This window comes from Pteropus medius, unplaced genomic scaffold (genome assembly GCF_902729225.1).
Source record: "Pteropus medius unplaced genomic scaffold, Ma_sr-lr_union100, whole genome shotgun sequence".
In the NCBI taxonomy this organism is placed as follows: domain Eukaryota; kingdom Metazoa; phylum Chordata; class Mammalia; order Chiroptera; family Pteropodidae; genus Pteropus; species Pteropus medius.
The window spans coordinates 4923776-4951399 of NW_024355206.1; the positions used below are offsets into that span (position 1 = coordinate 4923776).

Consider the following 27624-nt stretch of genomic DNA (forward strand, 5'->3'; position numbering starts at 1 on the left):
TTCATGGACTCCCGATAAGCGTTCGCTCTTACATGCAGCGATCAGGGCGAAATTAAAAAGTTTGTATTCCTGCAGCTCACTTGCTTTGTGCCAAAAGAATTATTTCCAGAATAAGCTGGCAGGTTCCTGCTTGGGGAATTAGGGCTCCAGTCTCCTTAACTTTAAAATAACTTGCATTTCATTTTATGCCTGTTTCATAAAGCGGTCATTCATTTTTGTACTAAATTGTAACCAAAGCAGATGCCACATCAGTAGAGGCCAGGCGGTGGGCTCAGTGTGCGTTAGGTTGGACAAAGTGAAGTAGGATGTTGAAAAATGCGGACCAGATGGTCGAGTTAAAAAAAAAAAAACAAAACCTTACTACTGACGTGTTGAGGGGAACAAGAGAATCTCCTTGCATCTTTAGATCCATATCCTGGTACATAGTAGGTTCCCTGGAAGAAGGAGCTGAAGAAGGCATGAGTCCGAAATGGTTCTTTACATTTTGAGAATTCACGAGATAAAACGCTATCTTGCTTTCTCACCTTGCTGCAGTCCTAGTGGGACTTAGAGTGGAGCTATTTTCTTAAGTTTTAGCTTTCGATGTTCAGGCTCCACAGTCCAGATGCAGGTTTTGCTGCCTCACAGCCAGGACGCAGCAGATGGCAGTGGGGTATAGACCACGACCCTATGGTCTACACAGCAGGTCGAGACACAACCATAAGCTGCCTTCAACGGATAAGTTTATTCCTTTTTCTTTTAAATTGCTTTTTACGGAAGGAGTTTTGTTTTTCATTTAAGGGGCTCAAATTAACAATTTAATGACTAAATTTAATTTCTGAAGTCCTCATATACTTTTAAAGAAAACGCCACTGCTTGTAAGTTACAGTGCTTTTTTGCATTCCTGTCTTTAGATCAACTCGAATACTCTCTTAAACAGTGACTGCAATTTGCCTGCCCCCTTGAAATCGGAATCAAAGCTTTTTCGGGTTATAGGTCAGCACGATACAAGAAGCTTTTGGTTATCGCTTCCTGAATCTATTAGCCGCTTTCCTCAGTTGGGGCTTTTCCAGAATAAGCAGAGCGCTTTAAATTCCCCTTTCCCCTTTTCTGTAGTTTATTTTCTTTTATCCACACAGAAAAAGCTCAGTGAAATAAGTCATGTAAGTAAGTAGTCTTGTCCACTGGCAGATGAGCCGTGGCTCATTTTCCTCTGACCAGCAAAGAGCCTTCTCCACCCTAATCCAGTCATCCCGCCAGCCCCCAAGTTTGGTCATCCTTGAATGTTTAAAATTTGACGTAGCCCCATTGGGAGTTTAATAAGTTTCAAAGTCATGTGCCTCTGACAAGTCCCAAAGATGGAAACACACAGTATGATGGAAGACTAAGACCGGGTCACCCTACTGCAATGATTTAGGGGTATGTTCTAAAAACCACGGTCGAGAGAACGCTGCTTAAAATGGACAAGTAATTGGGCACCTTGTCCATTTTTCCATTCCGAAATGTAACTGTCATTCAGGTGAGGCGTTTGGAGGCAGCTGTCATGGCTGTTCTTTTCAGTCCAAAACTTCTTTCTCCCATACGCCTTCTGAAACTGAAGACGTGGCACGACTAGGCGTACAATGAGTCCTATATTGCTGAAATAGACTCCATCGATCATTTCATGTAGGCTCGCGTCGAAATCGTGCCAGGAAAAAATGATCTTTTCGTAACTACTTAAAAAAGTTTTTTTCTATCTTTCTAGAACTGCATACTTTAAAAACAATTAAAATAGTCTCGGTGGACTTTTAATTCAAGACACGATGGGTTAAGCCTGTGTTTAGCTTTTCTTGCTCCAGGTTTGCCATTGACTTGACCAAGAAAACATAAAAGGTAAAAACGTGTAACTCCCTCGGAAAGTTGGAAAAGGTACCCTTAATCAATCAGGTCTCTTTAAGGAGTTAACGTAAAATAGAGAGCAGCAAGCACTGACGGAGGAAAGTACCTGCCAGGTGGAAGTGGAGACATCTCAAGAGGACAGCTGCCTGGAAAATGAGTGCTGGCAGGGTCCCAGAGCAAGTGGCTGGAAGGGAGGACTCCGTAGGTGGCAGCCATCCATGGAGGATTCTCAAACCTGTGTGTGACCTCAGACCCCAAAGTATGGTATCCTAGGACAGCCACCCAATGCTAGTTAGTAGCAACCTCTACTTTAGTAAGGCCAGTGGTCGAAATAAAATACAGTAGCTTTGCTTCAAGCAGACTACTTACAGAGACAGTGGTATCAGGTAAGAAGGTCATGGTGTGCCCAGCAAACGTGGGACAGTTATTTCAGTGGGGAGGAGAAATTCTCCTGTAGAAACATGAGACACAGAGGCTTCTGCCCACAGTTCTCTTCTTTTTCATAGGAAAAAAAAAACGCATATACATATGCACAGGCAATACATTATTTTAGTGATTCTGTGGACCCTGGGGTAAAGACCACGTGTAAGTCATATTATTACAGTAAAGCAGCTAGAGAATTCACTCTCTATTGAAAGTCACTCTGCCCTGAGACTTTGTAGTCTCCTGATCCTTGAAAGTCATTCCTTAGAATTTTAATTTTGAATCTTTGAGAGGTAATGTGCACCAATTAAAGTTTTACCAGTGCTTTGTTTCGGCTTTTTTTTTTTCATCGTTGTTTGCCACTTTATGAAGTCATTATTTTCTTTTTTTTTTTTCCCCTTTTTCCCTGTAGGCATTGTGAAGGGCAGAATATTCGATATAGGACATGCAGCAATCATGTAAGTTCTGTAATAAAAATAAATAATCCAGTAAAGTATGTTCACATGTTAACTTATTACGATGTGCATTGTAAAGCTGATGGTCTTTTGGTACCCTTTGTGAAAAATTCAAATATCTGTTTAATCGACAGCAGGTTTTGTATATCTCATACCTTCCATGTATGCTACCTTTTTAGGCCTTTTCACATTTATGATCTAATTTGGTAAGTATTTAATGATTTCTGAATTAATAGAAACAATACATTCTGCCTGTGAATGCCTTCAAAGTTCAAAGTGCTTTTTATATACAGTGTCTCACGCTACCCTCACACTGTCTCTGAGAGGCCACCAGGTGTGACCTCATGAGGGGACCAGAGCTGAGGGAGGGGCAATTATTTTCCAAAAGCCACGTGGGGAGAGTGCAGACTCGAACTGGTCGAGTGCTGTTTCTTCTCCCAACCACCTGCCCTGCCCACTGCAAAACGTGTTGAGAAGAACTAGAGGTGACTCAAGAAATAACACACAAGGAAGGGCTCGTTAACCTTACTCTTTAAACATGTTTTAATTGAGGGAACATTGATTAATACCATGATAGAAGTGTCAGATGTGCAGTTCTGTAATACATCATCTGTATAGGCATTTTGCGTTCACCACCCAAACCTTCCGCCTCCAAGTAATTTGTTCCCTTTACCCATTTGACCCTCCCCAGACTCCGTCCCCTCTGCTGACCACCAGTCTGCTCTCCATCTGTGTGTTTGTTTTGTATGTTCTTTGCTCCGTTTTGTTTTCTATCCCACGTATAAGTGGAATCATGTGTATTGGTCTTTCTCTGTCTGACTTATTTCACTTAGCATAATACCTCCAAGGTCCATTTGTATTGCCATAAATGGCGATATTTCATCTTTTTTATGGCTGAGTGATATTCCAGTATATATGTATACCACCTCTTCTTTATCCATTCGTCTGTTGATGGACACTTAGATTGTTTCCCTCTCTTGGCTATTGTAAATAATGCTGTAATGAACATAGGGGTGTATAAATCTTTTCAAATTAGTGTTTTGTATTCTTTGGATAAATACCCAGAATTGAGATAGCTGGATCGAGATGGTAGTTCTATTCTTAATTTTTTTAAGGAATCTCCATACTGTATGAACTTTACTTTTATGCTACAGCGTTCAACACCAAAAAAATAAAATTCAGATATTTTGCTTTACAAATTCGAAATGCAGAACAAATATTAGAAAGAACCAATCCTCTTTTCCACACAAAACATTTCTCTTTTTAGTGAAATCGAAATGACAGGAAATAAAACAACATTTTGAGAATCCGGAGATCTAAGTGAGATTTAGTTTTTGTTTGTTTTTTTAATCCACTTTTCTCAGTTGGCTGTAGCTAATTTATTTTAAAAGTTTCACTTACAGGGGCTTCATCCCTCTCTGTCCCTCCTTCAGACATGGCCCTCCGACGAGCACTCGGCATAGACCCTGAGGCCTCAGTAAGGAATTAACCTTATCGAGGGCGTTTCAGAGCAAATGGGGAGTTTCCAGGGGAAGGCACGCGTGTCAGCAAGGAGGTCTAATACTTGAATTCACTGACTACGCATATATTCTTTTTATACCAGGGTTTATGGGATTAAAGCAAGGCTGGAAGAGAGCAAAGGGATACCGCGTTTTAAAATAAGCACATCAGGATTTCATCAGGGCGTTCTCTAGCACGAACACGTTCCCGGGTGAGCACCGAGGGAGCACGGTTAGTTCTGCACAGCGGAACTTCCTGGGCTCCCCGGTGGGTTTTCAGAAGAGGTGACGCTGACGTGATCCTTGAAAGACTCTTTATGCTGCGTGTGCTGTCGGTGACTCATTTCTGACAGTTTTCTCTTAGAGGGGTTCTTTCCTTCACCACCGCTGCTACTCTGGGCAAAAGCTCCTTTTTCTCCTATCTGCCTCCGAAACTCCAGTCTGTTCTGCCCTCACAGGGTCCCTTTTGTATGTCACTCTCCTCTGTGGACCCTTAGTGCTTTTAACCCCCCCCTTACTTGCATTCGAGGACCTCCAGAAGTTAGATTTCTCTCTCATCCAGCTCACGCTTTCACCTTTGCTGGACGAGAGGCTGTGCCTCAGAGATGCCGAATAAATTCCCGCCGTCTTCTGTCTTTGCTTGAGCTGTTTCCCACGTCTTGCCCTGTTCACACCGCGCCACCCTTTACAGCCCATCCATCCAAAGTGTCACTTTTCCGTGAGGCGTTATTGGTTGACTCTAGCGTAACAGCGGCCACCTACGATCATTTCCTCTTGCGCGAGAGATTTTGGAATTTGTTAAGCAGGAGGGTCAACGAAATTGAACTCGTACTACAACTTGGACGTGAAGGTAAAATAAAATGTTCAAATGTGCTTATACGAAAACATCGTGGTTTCTCCTGAGTTGTCTACGCGCCGGTTATCATTGCGGGGAGGTGAACTAAATATCTAATCTATATTAATGCTTGGTCTCGTCCTATTCTGTAAATCATCTTGTAGGTAATGGTCTGTCTCTCTGGCAGAAAAATACTCAGCTTATTAGATAATCTCCCTGTCTTGGCCTCTCTCCTTAAGTTGTTCGTGAGATGCTTTATGGATCCTCATGGCTTTTGGAAGGAAAAGAGGACCTCCGTCTTCAGGACGGTCCTTGAGTGGGTGGTAGTTGTTATTTTCTGTGTCCCCTGTCCCCTCCCCTTCTTCTCTCCTCCCCCTTTTCCTTCTCCGATTTCCTTCCCTCCTCCTCCTTTTCCGTGCTTCCTGCTCCTGACTGAGTCAAGGCTTCCTGATCTAGGATCCTTTCTTATTCCATCTTTTCCCTCCCCCTTATTAACTCCATTTCATCCGTTTCTAACTTAATTCTTGACTAACCGTTTTATTTCCTTCGTGGCAAAGTCCTACTGCACGTCTGCAAACACTCATAACAACCCGCCGTTTCAGGGCATCCCCTACATGCGGATGCTCCCTCTCCGATGAGATGTCAAGTGGTGGATGATATTCCTCTTTCTGTGTTCTCCACAGCATGGCGAGCTAGGCAAATCCCACGAAGTATACTTAACAAAGAAGCGTCGTCTTGAATTTCAGGGATACCGAGAAATGTTTCTTAGGGAAAGGAAAGCAGAAGAATGTTTGGCGTTCTAGCTTCCCTAAACGTCAATTAAACTGTTTAAGACACAAGAATCCCTAGACTGGGCCCGGGCATGGGACCCAGCCGAGCCAGCCCAGCAGGCTCAGTGTTGACATTGGAAGGGTGCCAACCCAACCCGTGTGTTTACTGTAAGTAGTCCGAGCCCCTCAGGATTGCCAGAAAGCAGTGTCACACAAGGAAATGCTCGTTGCTTTGGGAATTGGCCTTGGCTCTGTCACATTCCAGCTGCGTGTCATTGGGCTAGTGATTACAGACTTTTGACATTACAGTTTTCTCCATTTGTAAAAACGAGGGGAATGATGACTCTGACCTACCTAGCTCAAAGGCTGCTAGAGAACAAAGCACATGAGTGCGCTTCCCTGCAAAGCGCTGACCTGACGTGGGCCAGGTGCTTGCCTCCGACCACCACCTGTAGCCACCCCTTCAGCAAGGACTGAGTTTGGGTGGGTATCCTAGGCTGTCTTCTGTTCATCGGCCGTTGGTAATTTCGTGCGTGTTCATTGTTTAAGGGAAGGGAAGGCAGTCAGCTCTTTCAGTCCCTAGAGCACGTGGATTTAAAGTGAGACAGGTCGTTTTCACCCTGTGCTCTTATACCCTTTGGCTTGGGGTTCAGCGTCAGATATAGAGAAAACTGGCCATGGGCGAGGGATGAGGAGGCCCGATAATTTTATCGATGGATGATCATCCCTATGGCTCGATGGAAGACACAGTCTTCATTCCGGGAGAGAAAAGTCATCCAGTTTCAGCCTTTTTCAATGTGACTCTTCAATAGCTGTGACCTAGGTGAAGGTTTAATGTTGCTAAAAACAACAAAAATCTGGATGCATTGTAGGGATTTAGAATGATTCACAGCAAACTAATATAATTAATCCCAGAAGAAAGTTTATTGATTCTATTTTACTTATCCTCTACCTACTTCTAAAAAGGATTTCAGGTGGTTTTTAAAGACATAAACACAGGAGAATACAAAAGTCAAGTAGTCAAAAAGGGAGAAATAGAAGAAATTATATTTTTAAATTCTGGCTGATGACATTAATAATTATTTACGGAAAAACTAAAGTTAGACTTCTGTCTTATGCCATACATCAAAATAAATTCCAGATGTAACGAAGAGTTAAATATCGTTGCTAATACGAAATGTAGTCGATAGTGTTGTAATAACTATGTATGTGGTGCCAGATGGATAGTAGGCTTAACAAGGTCATTCATAACTTCGTAAATTATATAAATGTCTCATCACTATGCTGTACACTTGAAACTAACATAATAATGTCTGTCAACTGTAATTGAAAAAAATTAAATGTGTATAAATGAAAAACTATGAAGGAACAAGAAAATTACTCTTAAGTATTTATCTGTTCTCAGAGTGGGAGGCAGGAAGCACGTCTAAACTCATTAATAAGGAAAGAAACCTTAAAAGGAAATATTAATAGGACTGACAACATGTAAATTTAAAACTTCTTGACTTCACCAAGCACCCAAAACAAAACTGAATGGGGGGAAAACTATTTCCAGTACAAATGACAAAGCATTGATAACTTCGGTATGAAGTTGAACGGTTCTATCTGTTAAAAATAATAAAAAGATAAACATTCCAATACATAAATGAAGGACAACACAAGAATGTTTCGAAGAACTAATTCAAGAAGCAAATAAACTTGGAAAGATAAATAAAAGGAAACACAAATTACAGCAATGGAATTCTATTTAGCATTTATGGGAAAAACATTTTAGAAAATTATAATATCCAAACTGAGAAGAGGTATTGAGAAAACAAAACTTATGTAGCCTGATATTAATAATACCTTTCTGGAAGGCAATTTGGCAGTATTTTTTAAAACCTCCAAAATTTTTTTTTTCCAGAAATTTGTTCATGGGAAATGATCAAAGATTTGTGTACAGATTTAGGTACAAGAATCTTTACTATTTATTCTTTTATTGAATACAAACTATTTTTGAAAGTTTTTACCATGAACATTTATCATTTTTATAATAAAGAAAAATATAAAATAGTATTATAATATAATATAATATTATAATATAATATTATAATGCTTTTCTGTATCTGTTCTCTTTAACTGGGAATTTTGTATATGGTTAATTAATTACCATTAATTGAGACTTTGGCACCCCGCGTTGACAAGTAAAGGAACATTTTCCTCATACAGCATCTTGCTTTGGAGATATCTGATTTTCCAGTAATTAAAAATATCCTCCAGTCATCAAGACTTGCGCAAACACCATTTGCCGCTATTAGGAGAGTTCCCTAGGGCATTTATGTAGAATTCGTTTGCTTTTGTCGTAGACAGAGTTTGAAAAAGCTACACTATCTGTTTCCATCCGATCTCCAGATGGAAGCAGGCACTTGGTTGCAGTGAAGAGAGGTGACCGGGGGCCTGTCAACAGGGGAGGAAAGGCAGATGAATTATACCACAAGACAACAACACAGAGAGACAACACAAGGCCTCACAGAGCACAGCAGCTAGGGGCCGGTTAAAGTAGGGGCGAGTGACCCTTCTCGTTGATACGGCTCCCGAAGGTGTGGTGATGGTGAACATCTCCAACCAAGACCGCGAATCCCCCGGAAAAGTTAAAAGCCTTCTGCTTCCCCACGTTTCAAAAAGGAGACCGTGTTTTGCATTTGAAAATGTATATCCAAGATGGTCAGAATAGAGAGACATTTGACATCTATATGGCGGAAGCTTGAATAATTTGGGAAAAGAAATACTAGGGTGCAGGAGTGATCAGAATAAATAAAGCGATCCCCTGGATAGCTCATTATTGTGGAGGTTTTGGTAGAATTCACAGCTAGAGATTCAGTTTTGAATTAACAACAACAACAAAAAAGTGAAGGCTTCGAGGTGACTCCCAGGAGAGAGGCAAGGGGGTCTGGTCCCACGGGACGGTGGTGAATGGAGCAGCTTCCTACGTCCCGTCTCAGTGGGTGACGTGCGTGTGGCCTTCCTCTCTGCCTCCAGGACTGCTCGCCGGACGCAGAGGACTTCAGGGCCCAGCAGTGCTCAGCCTACAACGATGTCCAGTATCAGGGCCGCTACTACGAGTGGCTCCCGCGGCATAACGACCCCACCGCCCCCTGTGCCCTCAAGTGTCAGGCGCGGGGACAGAACGTGGTCGTGGAGCTGGCACCCAAGGTCCTGGATGGGACTCGCTGCAACACGGACTCCCTGGACATGTGTATCAGTGGCATTTGTCAGGTGAGTCACACACCCGCATCCCCTTCCCCTGCTTCAGGGATGTGCCCAGCTCTGGGTGGAGAGAATCTTTTCCTCCTTTACTTTAGCTCATGTGGATGAAATAATTGTCTTCGATAATTTTAATGCAAAACAATATTTTAGGGACTGTGACGTTGGTTCGCTTATTTAAAACGGTGTAATTTTTGCCCATGGAGAAATCAAAAGGTTGCAATATATTGATGACCTCTTAGGATTCTGCTAGGTCAGTGGTTCTCCCACTTGAAAGTGCATCGGAATCACCTCAAAGGACCTGTCACAACACAGCATGCCTTGCCCTCACGCCTGAGGTTCGGGTCCCGGGGGTCTGAGGCAGGGCCTGAGAACTTGCATTTCTGACACGTTTCCAGGAGATGCTGGTGCTGCTGGTCCAAGGACCACAGCTTGGAGAGCCACTGCTTTGGCAGGGTCTTAGTGGTAGATTTTCTGAGCCTTTTAATTCTTTGTTTTGCTAAGATTAATTCATTGTTTTGGGGTTTTAGGGGCAATGACTTATTTGCTGAAAAATTAGCATGAGTGCATTCCAGCAGATTTTTCAGAGTGACAGAGGCCTAAACCCCCCACGGCTCATGACGGCTGTGAGGGTTCAAGACCCTTTGATGGGTTGCTGAGATAGTATGGGGCTGGCAGAGAAAGAGTAGGATTCTACCCCTATTCCTCTGATTTTTTGGGGAAAAAAACACCCAACATTTTAAATAAGGAATGGCTAAGTATTCCATCAACCCTATTATGCGTGCATCCCAAACATTAGTAACAACAGCAAATGAACACCCTAACCACCTCCTAAGCGTCAGGCGTGACCAGGCAGGCGCGTCAGACCTCACGGGCTCGGCGATGAGCTGCAGGCTCGGTCCTCCCACGAGCTTCCCCTTCCCACCTCCCTTCATCCAGAAAACGAATTCCGGTGGCTCACCACAAAACTCTGGAGTCTTCCTCGATTCTTTAGTTTCAACCCACATACCTAATCCATCGCGGGCCCTGTCAAGTCTAGCTCCAGAGTCCCTCTCGAATCCACCATTGATTTCTGTCACCACTGACCTCTTTCTCGGTCCCCTCCGACCTAAACTACGTTCGCAGCCTCCTGGTCTCCCAGCTTCAAGTCATCCCTCTCAGGTCCATTTTTCATACAGCAGCTGAAGTATTTGTCCTTTTTTTTTTTTTTTTCCTGGCTGGGAAATACCATCTTTATTATTATTTTTTTAAATTAATTTATTTTGAACTCTAGCTTATACCCCATGTCATATGCATTTCAGGTGTCCAGCGTAGTGATGAGGCATTTCTATACCTTACAAAGTCGTCGCGACGAGTCCAGTAGCCCTCTGTCGCTGCACCTAGTTATCATGATGTTATTGACTCTGCTCTCCGAGGTCCAAAGTGATTGTCTAAAAACATAAGTCAGCGTCGGTCACTCCTCCCGCCAGAATCCTTCGATGGCTTGCCACTGCGTTGCTGATGAAGCCAGGAGGAACTCTCTCTCATTTACCTTTCCCGTTCTCTTCCTGACCTGTTCTTAACACAGACTTAATTCCCCAGGTTTATAGCAAAATTACGTGGAAGGTACAAGGATTCCCCATGTCTCCCCCGCCCCGTTCAGACACACGGCACCCCCATTACCAGAATTCCTCATCGACACATCATTATTGCCCAGATTGTACATAGACACATCAGAGTTTTCGTTTGTCAACAGAAGCCAGAAATCTGTATTTTAGTGCAAAGTGTCTGATTCGAAACAACGCCTTCCTGTTCATGACCCCGTTTCATCTGTTAATTGTTAGACTTTAATCCTGTGTAACCCAGGCTGGGTGTTCCTGCAAGAACCAGCAGCCCCCAAATCTCGCTGGTTCCAAAGATTATTTCTCGCTAATGCTCCTTGTCTATCTTAGGTCAGCAGAGGTCTCTGCTCTTTGAATATCTGAGAGACCCAGGCCGAAGGAGGCTTTATTCAAACACATTTTTCTTTTTGTTTTACATAATAACTATAGCAATGAGAAGAGGGACAGGTGACTCATGTGCTGACCCCTAAAGCTTCTTATAGAAGTGACACAGACACTTACATCTCATTGGCCAAAGACAATGACTGCACTTAATCTCTAATGGGGTGGAGAAATTCAGTCCTCCCACAGGCCAGAATGAGAAGCTAAATGTTTATGAATTTCCCTATGCCCACCATAGCACCGTATAGTCTGATATTTAAGGCAGGAATGTTAGAATTTTTTTCTAAGGTAGAATCCGATTTTCAGAAATTTTAAACAGAAGTCGACTCGAAACATTGTTTGGTTCTCGAAGGATCAAATTAGACTTATCTAGAAAATTCATGTATTGCTCAATTTGTTTAAACAAGCCACTTATTTAAACACTATCTTCTTTTAGCTGATTAGGAGATCATATGCAGGAACTCTGAAATGATCCTTAGCTGAAGCGATGATTTATATATGAGCATTTATTCCGAAAAGCACTGCTCGTGTATTTAAAAAATGTGTTTATGTTAGCTACAATCTTGTGTAACTTGCCTCAGAATAAGATATACAAATCTTATTTTATTAACTTAATATCTGCAGTGCCTGGCTGTATAGAACTGAGTTATTAAATAAATGTTAATAAATTTTATCGATGTATTTATCTGTTAGTGGTTTTTAAATCATTATAATTAGAGATCTTGACTTCAGGAGATGCCACAGAAGTTGAAAACGCTTCAGGCCGTTTTTAAAAGTTTCTTACTATTGATTTTGATGGGTTCTGAGAGCCAGAATTCAGTAGTCCCTCAATTTCAAGAGCAGTTCTGGCTGATACCCCTATGAATCACAGGGCAACTGGAACTTCTTCTTAGTTGTTATTTTTCTGTGATGTTTTCACTTTTATTTTTTTTGGCTGTAAGATTTGGATGAACCGTAACTTTAAAAACTTATGAAACAAATCTAAGAGCTCAGGGAGGTATTCGATTGCCCAAGATCTCTCGCAAAGCCCTAGACACTCTTCAAAACAAGCCCATCCTAGCTGCTAAGCCCACACCCTTCCTGCATGGCCAGATAGAGGGTGATTCTCATTCTCATGAAATGCAGTGTGCTCGGGGACACCAATGTGTGAGGACGGAGCTTGGCCCAGAAACACCGTTTCTATAATTTCATAGTGAAATTGCTCCCCTTGGAGAAAGTTGCACGAACACAAGCTATTCATTGATTGAATCCCAACCAGGCGAGCGTGTTTCCAAAATCCATCACTCGTAAGTCATTCCACATGTACTTGTAAATATTCATATAATGGCCCGTGTCACTGGGTTCTTTGTCGTCCATCTGCTGACAACTGAGGTTGAGGAAGTCATAGTATAGTGTTCAGATTCAGGTGTCAGACGACCTCGGTTTTAAAACCGTTACTGACACGGTATACTGGTTGTGTAACGCTGGAAAGCTGTTTAATCTCGGTGACATTCACAGGCCTTATTTGTGAAATAGAGAGAAAAGGCCATATCAAGCGTATCAGAAGGGTGCTGTGGAGATTAAAGTAACGTGTGTAACGTGCTTGGCTCGATGCGAGGCACGTGGCAAACATTCAATAAAAATTAACTATTACGGTTAATGCATTCTGAGTATCTTTATATAAAATCATAAGGTCACAGAGGTCACAGAATTTAGCTACTCAGTGAACCATTTGATCCTCTCTCAGCGTTCTGTCCCACCAGAAAGTCTCCTGGCCCATGGTTGAGTACTTATTGTTGGATAATTCTTACTTTTCAAACTTTCTCATATTGAACTAAATTCGGCTTAAACCTGTAGCTTTCACCATTTAGACAGAGAACAAATGTCAGCTCTTTCCTCGCGATAGCCCCGTGTGCATTCGAAAATCTCTCTAATCATGGGCTTTTCCTTCCACTTCCTTGGACCTTTGCCTAAGTCTCCCTAAAGCTTTCGTTTGATCAAAATTTTGGAACGAATCATCATCTATCGGTGGTTTCGGCTTCCTCTCGTTCTGCATTTCCTTCAACACCGTGGATTATAGTCTGACTCACAGAAGCACAGGGTCAGAACCCCGTGAAAAACAGAGAGATAATAAAACCGGCCCTCTTTTTTTGAGCCCTTGATAATGTTCTAATTGGTATGCTAGGAGTTTTGCACGTGTTTGCTCACTGAATTCTTACTAGACCCCATGAGAAGTATGTATGGTTATCTCTATTTTACTCCGGAGGACAATGTGTCTAGAAGTTTGAATTGTTCGGCATATCTCACAGCTGGAAAGAAGTGGTCGGCGGGTCAGGTTTTGTCAGTGGGTCATCTGCCTCCAAAATCCCTTCACTTAGACGTCAGGTATAGAAACACAAATAAAGGTGAATGGGTAGGGGGAGGTAGAGATAAACTATCCCCTTCGTTCATATTATCGGGCACGTTATGTAAAAGACATATTCGTCAAACAAAAGGAGAACATGAGACGTAGCCGTCGTATAAGGAAACTCACAGCCTAGCAAATTTACATGCTCACGCAAATAACTCGTAAGAATTAGTAATTCACAGGAGTCCGAACGAGCACTATAAGCATATTCCTTCCTTACATTTTAAAAAGTTTAGGAAGACGAATATATAGATGTCATGACAGAGGTGGCGATCGACAGGACGGACATCAATAATGACGAAGAGATATTAAGTTATAGAGAATATGGAGATGGAAATACGGATGTTGAGACGAGATAGGTATGTGGAGATTGAGACAAAAGCAGAGAAAAAGTATTTAAAGTAAAATTACGGACCAAAGGTTACACATCGACCAGAGGGGGGTGGTCGTTTGGGGAGGAAATGAGAGAAGAGGCCTAGAATAGGGGTAGGGGAGAGAGGAAACACATGACAGTATCAACAAAAATATAAATAAGAGAATAAGAGTCGGTGGGGGGGTGGTATGAGGGGAGCCTGCGCAACCATTTGGGCCTTGCATAGAATCCTACAAATGCTGTTGTCCTGCAAAGCTTTAGAGTAATTCCTGTTTTTGAAACCGTGTTCTCATCAGAGAGAGCCAAGGCATAAACTTAAGAAGGGTAGCCCCGTAAATACGGTTCCTGAAGGAAACGGGGTCCCGCCTCCCGTTTTCCCAGCCAGTCCTGACGCCCAGCTTCTGCCCGCAGGCGGTGGGCTGTGATCGGCACCTGGGGAGTCACGCCAAGGAAGACAGCTGTGGTGTGTGCGCTGGCGACGGCTCCACCTGCAGGCTCGTGAGGGGACAGGCCAAGTCACACGTTTCTCCCGAAAAAAGTAGGTTTTCAACCCGATGCATTGTTACCAGAAAAGGAAATGTGCTTCCCTCCTGCGCCCGCCCTGCCCACCTCCCGCCCCCCCCACCCGATTGCTAAGCTTTTTAGTTGGAAAGAACTTTCGACCAGTTTTCTGAAAGTCAGATTTCTTCTAAAAACTGTATATCACATTTTAGTTCCCATTACTTCTTCCAAGAGTACCTGTTTCTTCAAACCTTTGCCAACAGAGGAAATGATTATTTAAAAATAACTGCCGGTTTTGGGGGGGTAGATCACGAAGTAATAATTTATTTTATTGACCTCTCTTTGATTGTTAACAAGGTGGAAAATATTGTCGTGTGTTGCCCATTTATACTTTTTCATCTTTCAATCAGCTACTGACGTCATTTACTCCCTTTTGTTTGGATGTTTTCCTCGCTATTGTAAGATTTTACTATATCGCTCTAACCTTTCGTCTATTTCAAATATCGTTTTCATTTTATCATTTGACTTTCAATATTGCGTTTCTAGAGTCAATAGTTTCTAAGTTTTGTATATTCAGAAATGTCCGTCTTTTCATTTCGGTAAGATCTGCCTTTTTTTAAATCTTTGAATCGGGTCAGTAAACTTTTTTTTTGTAAAGGACCAGAGAGGAACTATTTTAGGGCTTTGGGGGGCATATAGTTCCTCTCAACCACTCAACACGAACGTTGCAAAAGCTCCCACAGACAGCCTGTCAACAGATGGGCGCAGCTGTGTTCCTATTAAACTCGATTTACGGAAACGGGCTGCAGGCTGAGTTTGACCTTTGGTCTGCAGTGAAAGGAGACCAGTGGTCAGCCGTTGCAAGGTCGGGTGGGATAAGGGCCCGGCAATTTCTCTTCGGCAAGTCGAAGGTCGTTTGTGATTAGCAGGAGGGGTTGCGATGACTTTCAGGCGGAAGCGGAAGCCTGACGCGATGAATGGAGGAGCGAGCAGAAGGTGAGTGAACAGAGGGAGAAGAGTTCGCCCAGGATGGAAGAAGTGTCCACACCCGCACTGGGCCAAGAGCTGGACAACCCACAGCTGGAGCCCCGCGGTGAGGAGCCGCCTGCGTTCGAGCCTGTTGGCTTTTTTTGTTTGTTTGTTTTTGGACGCTGTTCGTTAGGAGGTAGAGAGTCAGCTGCTCAGCGTGAAGGCTCTCAGAGACTTGAGAGCGTTCCCGCCGAGGAGAGGCAGAAAGGAACAGCGTATGGAAGACAGTGAAAAGGTGAAGTGGTGGCCGTGAGAGGCTAGGTGAGATGGGAAGCCTTCAGTCTGTGGAGGCTCCATCCGTGGACCCCATGACAGATTCATTCCCATGAATCGATGGGGATGCACGTCACAGGAGACTCACAGGTGCGGGGTGTACGTGCCTCTTCTTCGGACAGGAAGTCCAGCTGGGCGGCTGCTGGTGTCTGTAAGGAGCCGGGCTCGTCTCGCCGTCTTTCCTCATCTTCCGAGTGTGGCTTTCATCTCCGTGGCTGCACAGTCACTGCTGAACCTTCAGAGATCACGTTCATAATCTCAAAGGGTGAGGGAGGAGGTAGTGACAAAGGCGTTCTTTTGATACTCTGCCCGTCATCCAGGAAGGGCAGTCCCTGCCGGGGAATTTGCCTCATTGATCAGAACTGTGGCGTGTGACACCTGGCTCCTAAGTGGGTAGGGGACCAAGTGCACAGCATTGCATCCATTCTCCTACCACGGACACTGATGCTTTATAATGCCCGGTGTTCCCCTCGGGTGCAGCACATCACTGAATCCCACAGCCTCCTTACGTTACAGTTGGCCTGGTGTCAGACCCGTTTTACAGGTGAGGGAAGCAAGGACGTAGGGGAGTGGTTAAGGATCGGGGTCCGGACTGGGTTTAAATCCCAGGCCTGTCCCTTACTGGCTGTGACAGTGCAGCACGTTATTAACTATGTGTGTCTCGGTTTTCTGAATTTAAACTGGGAAGAGTGATAGCCCCACCTTTGTGGGGTTGGTGTCAGGACTGAATAAACTGGCCATACCGAGCGTAACCGTCGGTGTGTGGCCCTAGGGGTGCTCAGGAAATGCTAGCTGTATTTTCGTCAGAAATATTACTCATTTGGGTACCAAAGGGTGTCACGTCTCTTACATACATTAATTGTAAATGTGGCTATTTGTCAACGGATTTCTAAATCAACGGTCTGCCGATTTGGGTATTGTTTGTAAGTGAGCTGCTGAGTATCAAAAAAGAGTGACTCGTAGGAGGGTGCGAAGTGGGGGAAAGACTCAGGAGGGCAAGAAGAGGCAGCTGCACCGTGAAGAATTGATTCAGGGCGGCCGTGGGGTGAGCGTCGAAGGGGGTAGGGGATGGCCAGCTCCGTGCTGCGGAAGCACCGGGCGTTTGCGCTGGCCTGAGAAAGTGTGGCGATGTCATCGGAAAAGACATCGTCTCGTCGGGGTCCAGAGAGATTAGAAATTGAGATCATTCTCGTCGAACCAGGGCAGAAGCGGAGTGAAACTCGGTCGAGGAACCAGGCTTTCTGGAGAAGTGTGCAGAGGAGATGCTGACGTGGGAAAAGATGGGGCGGGATGCATTGTTGGCTGTAGGGGACGCGACCCGTTTGCACTCCGTAATTCTTCATGCTCGGTGAGGTAGTGCATGTTCTCTCTCTCTCTCTCTCTCTCTCTCTCTCTCTCTCTCTCTCACATACACACACACACACACTGATTTTCAATTTCTGGGTTATAGATCCTCTTGAAAAATCGATCGAAATTTATGCATTGTCTCTCCCGGAAGATGCCCATGTACCTACAAGCCCCAAATTTGCCATTCCAATTTTCTGAGGGGGTTCTCAGATGCCTGACGCCAGTTCAGGACAGTCCAGGATAAGAGCCCCTAAAAACATGATGTTTTCGGTTAACTTCTCTGGAGAAAGTGCCACTGGATCGCACAGGTCCGCGACCGCCGTGGGCTCTGCAGGCGCGTCTCCGGCTGCTGTGCGCGTGCGCCTGGGCTGAGGCTGAAGGTAGCAGAGGTGCCCGCCTCGGTGACCACACGGTGTATCTCACCCTTGCCTTTCACCGCAGCCTCTTCCTGTCTGTCACGGCTCCGAGCTGGCCCGCCGAAGCCAGTGTTGGCTGGATCGCCTGTGAGCCATATGGAAGCACTTCCCTGTAATGCTGCTTTGAGAGACAGAAGTGTGGAAACAAAGCCACGTCTCTCCCCGAGCGCCCAGCCCTGGGCCCGCGGACTCCGTGAAGCTCCCACGCCCTCACCTTGCCAAGCCATCACTCCTGAGCTCCCCGGGACACACACGGAGTGCGGACACGCCCGTGGGATGCTCTTGGCATGGCCCTGCTCTGGACAGGGAGCACGAGGTCGCTCACGGGCTGTGATTCCCATCACGCCGTGAGGCAGATTCAAGGTGCAAAAGCCCGGAGCCAAAACCTTCGCTGTGAGAAAAATCAGAAACCCGTCCAGATACAACACTTACTTTTCCTGTCCGGAGGGAGGAGAGAGGCTGAACTAAACCCTGGCGTCAACAACTGTGGGTGCTGTGACAAGGCACGAGAAGCCACTTAGTTTTCAGAGAGAGAAAACTCTGAAAACAGCAACAAAGAAGCAGACACGTCTTGGCTTGGCATCTAGGGATCCAGTTGTCTTTCCAGGTTTGTCCCTTGTTTTGGTCCTGTCCGCCTAAGGGCATACGTGCGTGCGACAAATCAGTAGCTTAGCTCAGCTCGTCTGGTCTGGGCCCTTGCACGTTTTCACCTGGTAGCAAGCGAGTACCTGTGGCACCTGCCGATAGAGTGTGGCCTAAGGCCGGCCTGGAACACGGCGTTCCACTCCGCATTCGACGTTGTGACGATAATCACATTTTCTTACAAAGGATCTCTTGGTCCTTCCTGGCACAAAAAGAATCTCGGGTGAGGTGGATGTGGGGCTGTTTCCCAGGATGATTTTTATGACGTTTTCTCTTCATACACCGTTCGCTTCTCTTTGATTGTCACCCCCTCCCCAAATAATCTATTCCATGACAAGGAGGGCCGTATCGGCTTTCAAGGGCTTGCTCACCCTCCTATCTTCTTATATTATCTCTTTCTGCTTCCTCATTCATCTTTCTAAGGCGAGATCCTGAGAGGGAAGACTGTAAAGGAATATTCAAACCAAAGACCCTGTTGATGTTAACGGGACTCCTCCCCGCCTTTGGTTTAATGCAGCGAGAGGGATCATGGCATAGAAGAAAGAGGCCCGGGTTCTCATTCTTGGCCTTGTTTTTTGCTATGTTTTTTTTTGTGTGTGTGTGTGTGCCGTCTCTGCGCCCTCTGCATGAAGGGAAACACGAGAGAGGTGACACGCGGACCCTGTCGAGAAGGAATGCCAGAGATTCTGTTTTTCACAGACTAGCCAGACCGACCGGGAACGTCCCGGCTGAAAACCTTTGTGAGCTGCCTTTACACTTCGGATGAAATCCACACCCCTTTCCGTGACCGTCAAAGTCTTGCATTCTCTGGCTCCTGTCTTAGGTCACGTGCTGCAATCCTGCCCCTTGTTCACTGGGCTTCAGTCACACTTTCGGGAAGATTCTAGAATGCCAAGGGCCCTCTCCTCCTGTGGGCCTTTGCGCTGACCAGTCCCTAGGCTCGCAACACGCTTCTCCTTGCTCTTCGCTCATCCTGGGACTCGAGCGTCCCCATCTCAGTGGGGCTCTCTTTGACCGATGTCCCTGAAGTCAGGCCTTCCCTTTTCTCTTTCCCGCTAAACCTTTATTGCAAGAAGTACCGATTCCGTGTGTTCATCAGCCTCCTTAATCGATCTCCCCCGCTAGTCAGGCATCGCACGAGGAGAGACCAGGTCTGTCACCGTCATGGTTTTACTCCCAGGGCTCACGCAGAATGAGCACGTCATGGCAGCTCAATAAATGTCAAAGGAATGAACACGGGCTCCTCGCTGGAGACGATGCCGCTTTCCGTTAGGGTTTCAGGGGGACTCACCCCTGTGTGGCAGAGCTAAACCGGAGGCCGGAGACGGGGGTCACCGCCTGTCCCGTCTGCCACCTGTGATCTCAGGCGAGGTGCTCACGGAGCAGGACCTTGGTGTTTTCGTCTGCGTGCTGAGAGCCTAAGGCTCTGAAAGTGTGTGGAGTATATTTGTAATCTATCCCCTTCCCTCCCCCCCGCCTTCCCCGCTTCTTTTTTAGAAACAGATCTTGGGATTTTAATGGAGGGCAAAGAAATAAGACCCAGGATCTTATACGATGACATTTTCTAAAGCTATAATGAAAAAGTTTGACAGAGATGGCTTGTTTTTATTCTTAAAGGGCCCAGGGAATTTATTTTTATATACAATCAGAGGGAGCTGCTGTGAAATCCCATCTTATCTCTCAGTCACTACCACCTGAATCCCTTTTCGTGTGCCGCTATCACGACCTGCGTGGGAGGGATTTCGTGCGTGCCCTGACCTCACCCAGGGCCTCTCACAGCTAGTCCGATACCTGGCACCTCGTAGGTTATCAGTGAAAGCAGGTTGGCTTGAGTGGAGCGGAACGGGGGAATCCACTTAGATCAGCTGCTCACTGTGAGTAAAGACAGAGGCAGCCTTTTGACTTCCAAGCTCTGCCACACCTGGAGTCACCCGGGAGACCCGACATCCACTACGAATCCCCGGATGAGAGCTCTGGGATTATTTAAGAATGGTAGTTGTTAGGGCGAGGGGAGTAACCGCAGCCTCCACGGGCTGTACGCTTCTACTGTGCCAGGCGCGGTGCTAAATACTTTTCTTGTATGAGATGATTTATTCGTCACCATCATCCTACAGAGCAGGGGCCGTTGCAGCCTCGCGTTTGACAAATGTAGCAATAGAATCGGTGAAATGGTTCAAAGTCTCACGGTTTCTCAGCAACCATGTGCTTGCTACCCTCCGGTACAGGAAGGGCCCTTTCATTTCACGTGGAACATGCATCTCCTGCCTTCAGAGGGACACAGGAGGGCCGGAGGGTCCTTCTTGCACCACTGTTTCTGAAGTACCTTGCATTCAAAATAATCAATATGCCAAAGTGGCATATTTGGGGGAGATATGTTCTGAACTCCTCCGTCCCACTATAGACTCAGGAGGCAGATGAGCAGTTAACCTTCACCAGGCTCTCGAATTCTTAGATGCAGCGTCACGGGCAGAGAAGAAGAGTCTGGGGAACATCTGGACAGGAAGCGGTTGTGAGAGGCTGCACGTAGCATCGTCCCCTCTACCGCACACTGCTCGAAAGCTGGTCCCAGAGATGAGCTCGGAAGTGTGCGTTGCTGTCGGCGTCTGCCCATTACCGTGCTCTTTTGAGGAGCAGGCATCTTAAGACAGCAAATTAACGCACCTCCAGGATGGGAGCAGGTGTCTCTGCACAGACAGCAGGACTAAAGGCTCAGGTCATTCCTTTGCAGATTTAACGATAATAGATGTCCAGGTGTAGCATGGCAGCTCAGGGCGGAGCAGGTGTGGTATGCTAATCCGCCCTTCAGCTTTCAGCCAGGTCAGATTTCTGCCCTGTTCTTCCTCTTTTTGAAAAATGGTGGTTAATTTCTGATGGTCACTTTTCCCGACCTTTGCCGGTTGGCACGTTTTATTGATCCCACCTTGACTGGCAAAAGGTAGTGTATAGACAGACCTCCCGGTGTGGCATCCGTGTAGTCACATTTCGAATTTTCTTCTTTCCCTTTCCATAATCTCCCTTTGTCCCCGTAGAGTGACAGGTGAGCTCGAATCAAACTTGACGACCTTACTTTCGAAAAGTTGTCGGCCCCTGTTCTCTGCGGTGGCACAGGAGCTAACTCGTTTTAGTCCAGATGATACCAGTAGTGACGGGTGTGTGAAAGCATTAACAGATACCACGGTTTTTCCGTTGACAGAATGCTTTCACACCCGTTCTCTCATTTTAAAGGAAAATACGTGTTATTTGCAATGTTTCCATAGGGTTGTTATTATTATTAGCGTTAGCCTGCATTCTGATCCCTTTCTTCCTTTTAAAAAACAAAACAAAACAAAAAACTTGATTTCTTGAGAATGAGGAGTGGGAGAAAGGGGTGTGTGTGTGTGTGTCTGTGTGTCTGTGTGTGTGTCTGTGTGTGTGTGTGTCTACACCTAAATAAGCAGAAGGAGGAAAGAAATGCAGGGTCTTTCAGAAGAGTAACATGAGAAATGCTTGACAGAAAATTCTATTCGGCAAAAAACCAACCAAGCACATTTAAAATATCAAAAAACAAAAATCGGGAATATGAAAGTGGGAATGAGGTTGTTAACGTGTGAGTAACTAAACTCTCTTTCCTTGTATTTATTTAGGTTGCTGTAGTTCGTTCCAGTTGGACTTTATAGTAAAAATAAATGAACCGATATAGATTATAGCCCTTTGGGGCTGAAACTGATGTGTATTGATTAGTTCATATTGTGCAGACAATTTATTTCCTGTACATCTTGCTACTTAGCAAAGCTGTGATCTGCAGCAGGAAATGAGACATAGAAAAAATATGACAGACCAGCTGGACTTGAGCATTTATGTGTGGGAGGGGAGCGAGTGGAGCAAACTTAATGGGCCCCGATGTCCACCCAGTGATTGCGAAATCAAGCAAGTGATACCCATAAAATGAATGTCAGTAATGAACGGATGTGTGATGGTGAGTTTCGGTGAATACAGTTATAACGTGGTCTCACGGTAGAAGGCTTAAGAGTGTCAACTTTAGCTCTGAACCCAGCTCTACTGATTAGGAAATGTGATCTTGGGCAAGTTACTTAAACTTGCAAAACTTCGGTTTTCATAATTGTAGAAAGGGGTTTTTATTAGAATGAATGAGGTAATTTATCTCAGGTTACTTAGCATCCTGTCTAGGGGCAGAGCAAGCGCTCAGCATGGTAGTTAAGTTGTCTTCTAAGTCCTTGTCCCATATTACCTCAATAACCGCCTGAAACAAATATTCTTGTAGGCATAACAGACGGACAGAGAGGGCAAGAAATGTGCCCAAGGTCACATACAACAGTTGTGAGCAGGAGAGCTGATCGTCCATCCAGGTTTTCTGGCTCCACAGGCTGTGAGCTTATCCACTATTCCCTGTTGACTCTCACAGTAGTTTATGAACTGAAAATAATGCAAAAGACTTGAGTGACAAGAGGGGACCCCGGAAGATGGCATAGTGGCTAGCAGTATCAAAGATCTCTTACTCCAAATTTTAATTAAAAGTTTTAGAATAGTTCCAAATAATGAAATTATTCAGCAGTTACCACCACCACCATCACCACCAACATCATCACCGCCATCACCAACACCACCGCCTTCACATGCGCCATCACCACCGCATGCATCACCAGCATCACCACTACTGTTACCAACACCTACCACCATCACCGCCATCACCTGTATCACCACCATCACCACCACTGTCACCAACACCACCACCACTGTAGCCGTCCAACATCACCACCATCACCAACATCACCGTCACCACCACCATCACCACCACCACCAGCAAATCTGGACATTCCCAAAAGTGCACCTGCTGCCATCAACATTGTAGGATGGAATGGTGAAGAAGCCTTTTCTCCACCTGGTATGTTTTCAACCGCTGGATTCTCTACCATTAGAAACCATAGTATTTTAAATCACCTTCAGACTCAGACCTGCTTGGCAGTCCCATCTGTGAATTTGTGGTAGGAGGTTTCAAGGGTCTGTCTGTACCCTTCCCCGAAGCGCAGAAGAAGTCTGCTCCTGCTCTCCTGCTGTGATTACAGTCAATTCCTCCCTTCTTCCTGGCCTTCAGCTCTCAGTCTGGCTCCAGACTGCGGGGGGATTTAGCATGAGGCCATGTGGGATTTGCAAGTGGCTCATTGTAACAGGTAAGACAAGGAAAGCATGGTAGCAATATTTATATCAGAAGTAGCCGGATTTAAAGCAAAACAGTACAAGGATGAATATTTTATATCCACTGATAATAAAAAAAAAGTCTTAAAATTTTGCGACCAAATACCATTACATCAAAATATATAAAGAAAAAAAATCCTACGGATATATAAGAAGAAACTACTGAGAGAGACTTTAAAACACTTAAGTCCGTCAAAATTACGTGTTAGGATCCACATAATGTAATTAATGCTCCATTAACAGCTATGTGTTGAGCGTTGCATTCCGAGGGCATATACTGCATTTACGGGCCATTAAGAACGGATTCTATGCTCGCCTCTAAAGAAGATTGCAAAAATACTAGTAAATAGGTCTCAGTGAAACGAACCGCCGGAGAGGCCTCGCCCTGCAGCAGCTGCCGCCCAGTCCTCGCTTCCTCCGGCAGAGGCGTGAGCGTCTGTCTTCCTTCCAAGGCTGACTGACCCCTTCATCTGGGTTCTGGATCCCACCCCCTCTGCTTCCTCAGAGACCTCATACCTCTCTCAGCTTCTTTCTCTCCCTGCCCCGCAATCAGGCATAAGCATGACCAAATTTCTTCTATCTTAAAAATAAGAGTATAATTTTTAAAACGCGCGCGCGCGCGTGTGTGTGTGTGTGTATGTCTATATCTTTAACTCTCCACGTCTCCAGTGGCCACTCTGATCTGTCACTTACCCTTACTGCCAGGGTTTTGGAAAGCTGTTTACGCTTCCTGCTTCGAGTTTATCATCATTTATTCCTCACACTACCGTCTCCTGTGTCTGCCGCTCAGCCGAAGCCGCCTGCACAAAGCCCATTCGCAGTCTTCTTCCTGTTTCCCTCAGAAAGCACGCCGAAGCCTCATCCATAGACACGTGGTGCCATCGGTCCCTCCCTCAAAGTCCTCTCGCTCAGCAGGGTTCTCACTTCCTTTCCGGTCCGCACTACAGCTGTGCCATTTCCTGCAGAAAGGTGAAGAAACGCCCACAGGCTTGTGACGATGGAACCATCCTCCCTTCCAGTCCCTACGGCCTGGCGTTTTCTCTGACCACATCCCTTGCGTCAGTCATCGGTGCCACACAAAACGTGGTCACAGACACGTGGCACCCGGATCGCCTGGGAGGCCGGAGATGGGCCGCCTCCCATCTTGGCTCTCACATGACACTTCTGGGTCAGGATTTCCTGTGAGTAGGGCAGGAGAACTTTCTGGAGAGTGACAGAACTGAACAGAATCTAAGGATGTTAAGGCCTGAAGCGGGTCCCCTTATAGGCTGCTTCTGTTCCGAGCCCCGCCCAGCTGCCTGCAGTGTGCATTTCTCTCCAAGCATGATGTCGCTGTCGCCAGCCGCTCCAGTTCATCGCCCTCTGCCCCAGGGAAAAAATTTCCCCCACATTTGGACTGTTGTGCTAAAATAAGATGCCAGGGGTTCTAGCCTGACAGGTTTTACTCACGTGTGTAATTGTCAGTGGGTGATGATTGGAACACACACACACACACACAGTCACACAGGACAAATGCTTCGCAAAGACCCTATAGCCCAAGTTCGCGGAGATTTTGTAAGAGAGCGATAAGCCTAGTTGACCTGCCCAAATAAGTTATCTTCAGCTCAGGAAAGCTTTCTAAGTTATGTATAGTATCACAATAATCCTTATGGATACGCACTGAGCTTCTTATTGTAGTTAAATATACGTTACATAACATTTACTGTTTTGACCACTTTTAAGCGTACAGTTTGGTGGCATTACGTACATTCACGTAGTTGTGTGGCCATCACCACCCTCTATCTCCAGAACTGAAACTCTGTACCCTCTGCATAATCCCTCCCATCCCTGCCTTCCCCGGCACCTGGTGACCAAAGCATTCTACTCTCTGCCACTCTGGACTCAACTGATCTAGGTACCCCCTGTACATGGACTCCTACGGCATTGGTCCTTTGATGGCTGGCTTATTTCACTTAGCAGGAATGTCCAGTGTCCCTGTTCACCCATGTTATGTAGTGTGTGTCAGAATTGCCTACCTTTTTAAGGCTGAGTAATATTCTATCACATATATTGACCACGTGGAATTTGTACACTCATCTGTGATGGACGCTTGTGTTGCTTCCACCCTTGGCTCTTGTGAAGAGCGCTGCTGTGAACGTGAGTGTGCAAATATCAGTTTGAGTCCTGCTTTCAAGTCTTTGGGGTGTATACCCAGACATGGAATTGGTGGATCGTGGTTATATTTAAATTTCGAGGGATGTTTTTCATAGCAGTTGAATCATTTTATATTCCTACCAGCAGTCCATAAGGGTTCTGATTTCTTTATATTCTGACCAGTACTTGTTTTTTTTTGGGGGGGGTAGTGAGTTTTTATTTTTTTGTTGTTGTTGATAATGGTCATCCTAACATATGTGAAATTATATCTTCCTGTGGTTTCGAATTGCATTTCCATAATGAGTAGTGATGTTGAGGGTGTTTTTATTTGCTTATTGACCATTTCTCTACCTACTCTGGAGAAATGCCTATTTGAATCCTTTGCCTATTTTTAAATTGGGTGGTTTTTTGGTGATGGTGTTGAGGTGTAAGAATTTTCTGTGTATTGTAGATATGAACCTCTTATCTGATACATGACTCACAAATATTTTCTTTCATGGTATGGGTTTCCTTTTCATTGTTGGTAATGTCCTTTAATGCACAAAAGATTGATTTTGATGTAGTCCATTTATTTATTTATTTTTTTCATTCGTTACTTGTGCTTTTGGTGTCTTATTCAGGAAATCACGGTCCATATAAATTGTTTTTCATCTTGTTTTTTTTTTTTTAATTCATCAATACATATGTTGGCAATCTCTCCACATCACGTCAGATAGTTTCTTATTACTTCTGTCAGTTTTGCCGTATTCTATAGTAGGATGTGCCATTATTTGTTTAATCCCTCCCATAATAGGGGACATCTTGATAATTCTTAATTCCTTTTTGCCTATTTGCATTTTCAAATTTTCAATAATAAACATGTTTTTATTTAATCAAAACTTACAAACCAGTCAACAAATAGTGACATCCTTTGATCAAACGATTTCACCCCAGAGTTTTTCCATGCAAAAAAATTGTCCTCTAGAAGGTAAACAAATGAAAAATGTCTACTCGAAGGAATTTATATTGCTGATAAAGTATTGGGGTCATTTAGTAACAGATTTAATGTTCAAGTAGGGGACACGTGAGACAAATTTTTATATATGAGCTTGAATTATTATGTGGCCATGAAAATTGATTTTGGAATATGTAAGAGCACCAGGCACCAGGATCTTTAGGGTGCAATTACCTTTGTGTCTGTGTGTGTGTGTGTGTGTGTGTGTGTGTGTGTGTGTGAAGGCGTGCATGATAGTAAATAGGTTAGGCTTGAGCTGTATGCCCCGTTCCGATTGGACTTGCTGATTTTATGGGGGCTTCTCTTCACAGTGTGTTTTTACATTCATCTTGTATCAACTCCTAGGAGAAGAAAATGTAATTGCCGTTCCTTTGGGAAGTCGGAGTGTGAGAATCACAGCAAAAGGACCTGCACATCTCTGTAAGTAGAATTTAATCTTAGCCTTGTTTTCTGTCCTGAAAGTTTAATTCTCAAAAAAAAAAAAGTTATCTTTCTTTGTGTTAATGGGCGTGTCAACAAACATCTCACGGACACTGACTCTGAAATAGTCATGATATCTGTGGGGACATAGATCAAACCCTGAATTTTTCTGTTTCCATGCTCCAGTGGGAAGTATACCAGTTTGGGATAAATCCCCGTCATGGGAAAGGAAATCAAGGCGTATGTGACAGGAGCTATTTTCACGTGGAGCGTACGCTAGGATTCAAGAGTGGGCTGGAGGTCTCAGCAGGTTGGAACAGAAAACCAAGTTTAAAGCACAAAAGCGTATCAGCGAATGTAGCCGACGAGGGTGAGCTTTGCTGCTGACATATCACGATCTTGGGGGAGACACTGCTTTCCTCGAGTGCGAAATGGTAGAGGACTTTGGCCAAAGTCAGGTGGCATCTCCCCTGTCGTCATTTTTCTGATCTTTTGGAATCTTAAGGAACTGGAAATACCAAAGTGTGTCCCCTTCTCTCTCAAGGTCTCCCCGTGGCCACAGGCTGGACTTCTTTAGTCTTTTTTTGAAGGAAAATGGATCTCTGCCAAGACTGGCCCCCTGGTCTTGGGGGAGCTTACTGTGTTCAGCTTTCTCTTCTTCTAAAAAGTACAAAACACTATTAAAACTATTTTAGAGCCACTTTAATCAAGGTTCACTGGATAAAAGTGCTGCATATTTTGCCATTTTTTCCCCCTGAGCCACTTAGATTTTTAAATTACTAAAATTTCCATGTCAGGGTTGTAGCTTATCTTAAGACATTTTTGTGTAGCTTCATGCGTGTGCGTGCAAGGT

General features: G+C 44.8%; 1 protein-coding gene across 5 annotated transcripts in view; it reads left to right on the forward strand.

Moving 5' to 3' along the window:
• ADAMTSL3 (ADAMTS like 3) overlaps positions 1-27624 on the forward strand; it is a 171978-nt gene that overhangs the window by 63887 nt on the left and 80467 nt on the right. For 4 of the 5 annotated variants that reach the window (XM_039858473.1, XM_039858472.1, XM_039858474.1 and 1 more), the window contains 4 exons: positions 2693-2738; positions 8858-9094; positions 14235-14361; positions 26697-26771. In XM_039858473.1, the coding sequence (XP_039714407.1) occupies positions 2693-2738; positions 8858-9094; positions 14235-14361; positions 26697-26771 (485 nt within the window). Of the gene's footprint in view, positions 1-2692; positions 2739-8857; positions 9095-14234; positions 14362-15257; positions 15321-26696; positions 26772-27624 lie in introns of those variants that run through there. The other variant, XM_039858476.1, reaches the window with a different exon arrangement.